Raw genomic sequence first — 7,038 nt, forward strand, 5'->3', positions numbered from 1 at the left:
CGCGCTGAGAAGAGAGAAAGCTGATCGTCTCCCCCTGCCGTTCTGTGATTGAAGAATAAAAAATTCATGTTGCTATTTGTAACCAACGCTGTGACAACATTGGCGATGTTGCTAGTTGCTACTGTCATTGTTACAACTCGATCCGTGTCACACATCACATGTATGCGTATATGTATAATATAGGCTAATTATATAGCCGTATGTGCTACAGTTTTAGGCTCTATAGGCCTACTCGACGAGTCTAACATAGTCAGGGATTAATGTTGATGTAAGACCAACATGGGCTGTAATGTTGAGTGACGTTCAGGTCAAATCTAAGCAGACGGCAAGGTTTTGAACCCTGGCAAGAAAGTCGTCTGCTGTAAGTTTGGGCAGGAATCGGGCTAAAATTAGAAAGTTGCCCTAAGCGCCACAGCCATATTTCGCCTATGTTTGTCTGAGATAATGTAATTGGGTGGACATAATTACATAATTATTTTTAAGTAATTAGTGTCAGCTTGTGCCAGTTGCTGAGTGTAGACTATGCACACACACACGCACACACACACACACACACACATATATATATATATATATATATATATATATATATATATATATATATATATATATATATATATATATAGGCCTATATATATATATATATATATATATATATATATATATATATATATATATATATATATAGGCCTATATATATATTTATATGTATGGGTGTCTATGTGCATGTATGTCACTGATTATATCAATGTATGTCTATGAGTATGTCTCTGAATATGTTTATTGCACTAAAAAGTGAGCGAAAGAAAGCGATATAAAATCTAACACAATACGCGATATTCCACAATACCACTGTAATATCCACACTAACATGTACCTATAATCTCCCAAACTAAACTTCTAGAATAATCCAAAGAGCCACACTGGGACGTGTCACGGAGCCAGCTAGATTTGAAATGACCATGACGGTGTCAGTCCTAGCTTCACGTGCCGACAACACGTGCTGGTAGATGTTTTAGGTCGTAAAAATTGAGGTGATTTCATTTTATTGATTGCAATTACAGGTGAGATTCGCCCGACCCAGTCATCCGTGCTCCCCACAGTCAGAGGGCCATTGTAGCAACAGCTTCACAAAACGGTGCCCGCTAGCCCCTACATGGAACTTTTAATGTGCCCCTACGCTAGACATAAGACAGTTTTTTTTATCTCATGAAATTGTGTAGGGGGAGTTTTACAGTGTGGGTACGTATAAACGACAAGAAAGGAAACTTTTAGAGATAATCCCCATGAAAAGATTATTAGCGTGAAAGTAAAATTGTAAGCTTTTATTTCGTTCATTTTACGACATGGCGGGCCTATTGAGGTTTTTTTTTCGGGGTGTCGGAAAATATGGCGAAAAAAAGTGCAATAAAATCGAACAGTAACGGTTGTTAAAGAGTTAAACTTGCAATGAACGTGATACGTTATACGGATAACTCGCTACAACATGTGTTCATTTGTCGTTTAGTTGCGGCTACTAAAATAGTTTCTATACAAGCCATTCTGATTTAATGGATACTTTATAACGACATGAAACTTCTAGAACACGAGTTTGTATGAAAGAATAGAATGACGTCATTTTGTGTGTGTGCTTGTTACAGATTGTGTCAGAAGTTTCCATCAAAAGATGTATTAAAGTATCATATGGTCTAGGTAGCGTTGTCAAGGTAACGAGCATGTAATCGTCCTCGAAACCCTCAGAATAAAAGAATAACCAGCTAAAGGGACTTAAGGCAACCAGAGAACAGACGGTAACGGATTGTCGAACGCCAACCAAGCAGACGAAAGCTTAAGCAAGCATGTTTCAGGATAAGTAGCTTTTAGACACGGATTAACAGGCGTTTATAGGGATATAGACGCAGGTTTTCTACAGGGAATAGGCGCAAGTTTTCTACAGTGATTCAGTCGCAGGTTTTCTACAGGGATTCAGTCGCAGGTTTTCTACAGGGATTTAGTCGCAGGTTTTCTACAGGGATATAGTAGCAAGTTTTTTACAGGGATATAGGCGCAGGTTTTCTACAGGGATATAGGCGCAGGTTTTCTACAGGGATATGGACGCAGGTTTTCTACAGGGAATAGGCGCAGGTTTTCTACAGGGATTTAGTCGCAGGTTTTCTACAGGTATTTAGACGCATGTTTTCTACAGGGATATAGGCGCAGGTTTTCTACAGGGATATAGACGCAGGTTTTCTAGAAGAAAATAGTCGCTTGCTTTCCATATTTCTACGAAAAAAAAACCCACCAACCACTTTACATGGTCTTTTGTGTCACCAGTCAGTTCTAAAGCTGTCAATGTACTTTTGTCTCACCATTCAATATTAAAACTGTCAATGCACTTTTGTGTCACCATTCAGTCCTAAAATTGTCAATGTACTTTTTTCTCACCATTCAATACTAAAACTGTCAATGTATTTCTGTATCACCAGTCACCAATAAAACTGTCAATATACTTTTGTCTCACCATTCAGTACTAAAGCTGTCAATGTACTTCTGTGTCACCAGTCACCAATAAAACTATCAATGCATTTCCGTCTGTGTCCCTGTCAATGACGTCATTAGTCTACCTGAGCCTACCTGTGTTCCTGACTTAACAGAACAATCTGGAACCACTTAGATCGGGAACCACTCAACAGGAGCGATAAATCATCACAGACTTTGCTGGCATTAACAGGAAGTAATGGTCTCTGAAGTCCCAGTGAAATGTTGTAAGTATAATATATTGGACGTCAAGGCGTCATACTGACTCTGCCACGTCGGCTATAGGAACTACATGACAGCCGGTTGACGGAGTCAATGTCAAGAGTCACACGAACTGAGTCACAGGAGTCATAGGAATAAAACATTCTATAGCCGGCCTGGGTCACATGACTGGTACAGTCGTGTAATGATGTCGTACAGAGTCAGACAGAAGAGTCAGCGACAAGAGTCAGACGGGCACAAGAGTCAGACGTACTTAACCATCAGATGATTTCAACACGTCATTCAAAGCAGTTTCTCGAAACATTGCAGACTGACCTCCTTTGTTAAACAATACTTAACAAAGCACTATTTTCTTAAACAATGTACGTAGACATGTAATAGAAAACAAAACTTAACCAAAGAACTGTTTCTCTAAACGATGTAAACAAACCTCCTAACAAAGTTCCTAACAAAGCACCTAACAAACCTCCTAACAAAGTTCCTAACAACCTCCTAACATAGCACATAACAAAGCTCCTAACAAAGCACCTAACAAACCTCCTAACAAAGTTCCTAACAACTTCCTAACAAAGCACCTAACAAAGCTCCTAACAAAGCTCCTAATAAAGCTCCTAACAAAGCACCATAACCCTAATCAAGACACACAAGTTATCCAGCACTTGTCTCAAAAAACTTTTCACCAAACCGGCGTTAATTATGTTGCCGGTTTGTTGCCGGTTTGTTGCCGGTTTCATCTGCCCTAATCAACCGGTCGTAAAACAAGACTGATCCATCACCCGGGCACGGGCACCTCTCCCCACACAAGTCACGTGCTAGTCCCCTGGGTCCTCATTGATTAGCCCTCCATATTGATTGCCCATCACTTTGTATCGACTGGCAATCAAATTTCTATTGATTTAAATCTTTATAAACTGTTCCATCAAACGAGAACAAAATAAAAAACGAGTGAAATACAATCTGTTATAGGACACCCACTTGACGTCACGAACATTGCATCAGGGGCGTAGAGAGGGCGGGGCGGGGGATGCGGGCCGCACCGGTAACACCATTTGGGGGGGGGGGGGGGGGTTGACACCAAGGCAAAAAATTGCAAAATTTATGGGAGAAAAATACTTTTGTCGCAGTTGAATTAATAATTCATTAAATTTCAATCGTCTTTTAAGTACAGATCGACAATTATAACAATGGGGGGGGGGGGGGGGGGGGGAGGTGGCACCATGACCTAAAAGTACTAACTTCAGAGGAAACAGTTATACATACTGTAGATTAACATGGTGACTATCATGCATGCAAGGTCGCGTATGTGGCATGTATCTAAATTATAAAGCGATATAGGCCGACACACACACACACACACACAGACACACACGCACGCACGCACACACACATACACCATACAGACAAATAGATACATATACATACACCATACACATACATACATACACATACACATACACACACACACACACATATATATATATATATATATATATATATATATATATATATATATATATATATATATATATATATATATATATATATATATATATATATATATATATATATAGGTCTACTTTTTTTTGGGAGGGGGGGGGGGGGTTGAATGACTCGTCGAAGTGCCGCACCCGGTGACACCCGACCTAGCGACGCCACTGCATTGTATTTATAAAAACCATTTTTTTTTCACGAATATATTTTAAAAAAAAAAACGTTTTTTTTTTTCATGAATTTATATATTAAAAAAAAACAGTTTTTTTCACTATTCGGAACAACCTTTTTTTTTCAAGATATGGAACATGTTTTATTTTCGTGGTAGTTATTAAATGTTTTTCCACGACTTTTAAAAACCAGTCATTTCACGATGTTGAAGAAAAGGTTTTATTTTAATTGTTGGTATTCTCCAGTTTTTCACTCCTAGTATCAGCACATCCAGTCTCTTTTCTTGCTAAACAGTTCGTTTTATCGTTGTTAGAACTTGGTTATTCCGCGAGATAACTAAGAGGTTTACTAGATTTATTTCCCTTTGTTTACATCCCTTGTGACATCACGTGTCACATGAACAAAAGGCCGACAAGGTTTGAAGGCCATTTTAATTGAAATATAATTAGGGCCTCAGACGACCGAGGAAAGGCCATACTACATAAAGTATACAGATATAAAGCATATTGTTTTACATTTTATGTTGCTATAAGTCACGTATATCTCCTAGTGGATCTAAATGTCCTTAACTTTGTTTATAAATATTTGTATAATAAAATAGTTTTTAATACATACACCATGGGTAGCCTACTAACGGATAGGTAAACAACTGAGTTAGGGTAGGTTAGGGTGAGATTTGGGTTAGGTTTGGTGTTAGAGTTAGGTTTGGGTTTGAGTTCAGTTTGGGTAGAGTTAGGTTTGGCTTAGGGTTAGTTGGTTCAGTTGAAACAATATGAAACATATGCCATCTGCACATATATGTGGCGTGTTGTATATAGCTCTAACATATGTCTGTATTATGGATGAAATATGTTGACAAATCTCTTTGTTAAGACAATATTTTATCTTCTTCTTCATTCTTTAGGGAGGAATTTGCTCAAACACAATTATGCCCACCTGTCATACACCCTTTAATCAGATATCAGCTTGCTTTTCTTTAAAGATTTGTTACAATGGCCTTTGTCCAACCAAGAACAAACTACAAGGCAGCAGTTGTTTGATTTTGGAGTTGTCTCTCCTAGGTAGTCTGCTGTCACCCCGCCCACCCCAACATTAAATATAACAAAACGTCAGACGGCCAACAACAAAACGTCAGACGGCCAACTAAACTGACGAACGTCCAACAACTAAACTGACGGACGTCCAACAACTAAACTGACGGACCTCCAACAACTAAACTGACGGACGGCCAACAACAAAACGTCAAACGGCCAACTAAACTGACGGACGTCTAACAACTAAACTGACGGACGTCCAACAACTAAACTGACGGACGTCCAACAACTAAACTGACGGACGTCTAACAACTAAACTGACGGACGTCCAATAACTAAACTGATGGACGTCCAACAACTAAACTGACGGACGTCCAACAACTAAACTGACGGACGTCCAACAACTAAACTGACGGACGTCCAGCAACAAAACTGACGGACGTCCAACAACTAAACTGACGGACGTCCAACAACTAAACTGACGGACGTCCAACAACTAAACTGACGGACGTCCAACAACTAAACTGACGGACGTCCAACAACTAAACTGACGGACGTCCAACAACTAAACTGACGGACGTCCAACAACTAAACGTCAGACGGCCAACTAAACTGACGGACGTCCAACAACTAAACTGACGGACGTCCAACAACAAAACGTCAGACGGCCAACTAAACTGACGGACGTCTAACAACTAAACTGACGGACGTCCAACAACTAAACTGACGGACGTCCAACAACTAAACTGACGGACGTCCAACAACTAAACTGACGGACGTCCAACAACTAAACTGACGGACGTCCAACAACTAAACGTCAGACGGCCAACTAAACTGACGGATGTCCAACAACTAAACTGACGGACGTCCAACAACTTAACTGACGGACGTCCAACAACTAAACTGACGGACGTCCAACAACTAAACTGACGGACGTCCAACAACTAAACTGACGGACGTCCAACAACTAAACTGACGGACGTCCAACAACTAAACTGACGGACGTCCAACAACTAAACTGACGGACGTCCAACAACTAAACTGACGGACGTCCAACAACTAAACTGCAACACTTACCGACAACCTCCTGGTGTGACGTAACTTCTGGGGCTCCGTGACGTAGATCTGGGGTAAGGAACATCGTCTCGCTCTGCTGGTCACAGGGAGGTCGGGGGTGTGTCTGTCCATGTCCCACCGGAAGTTGTGGACAGTCCAGCTGGCTGGTGCTAGACCGTGTCCAGCACACGATTACTTGGTAGATCACCTGTCCAAGTGCATTGGCAATACGCTGGCTACCTGCAGCGTGAGGTCACCTGTATTGTACCTGGAGACTTGGCTACCTGAGCTAGGTCACTTGTTGAAATGTTCAGTACTTGGAGACTTGGCTACCTGAGCTAGGTCACTTGTTGAAATGTTCAGTACTTGGAGATTTGGCTACAAGCGCTAGGTCACTTGTTGAAATGTTCAGTACTTGGAGACTTGGCTACAAGCGCTAGGTCACTTGTTGAAATGTTCAGTACTTGGAGACTTGGCTACAAGCGCTAGGTCACTTGTTGAAATGTTCAGTACTTGGAGACTTGGCTACAAGCGCTAGGTAACTTGT

General features: G+C 40.7%; 1 protein-coding gene across 1 annotated transcript in view; it reads right to left on the reverse strand.

Moving 5' to 3' along the window:
• The window catches only part of LOC131937445 (uncharacterized), a 43,676-nt gene extending 37,005 nt beyond the window's left edge, over window positions 1-6,671 (reverse strand). The window contains exon 1 of the mRNA XM_059294892.1: window positions 6,513-6,671. Within this exon, the coding sequence (XP_059150875.1) occupies window positions 6,513-6,623 (111 nt within the window). The 5' untranslated portion in view covers window positions 6,624-6,671. The remainder of the gene's footprint in view (window positions 1-6,512) is intronic.
• Between the last annotated feature and the right edge of the window lie 367 nt (window positions 6,672-7,038).

This window comes from Physella acuta, unplaced genomic scaffold (assembly GCF_028476545.2).
Source record: "Physella acuta isolate Inbredline_101_S28 unplaced genomic scaffold, ASM2847654v3 ptg000210l, whole genome shotgun sequence".
In the NCBI taxonomy this organism is placed as follows: Eukaryota; Metazoa; Mollusca; class Gastropoda; family Physidae; genus Physella; species Physella acuta.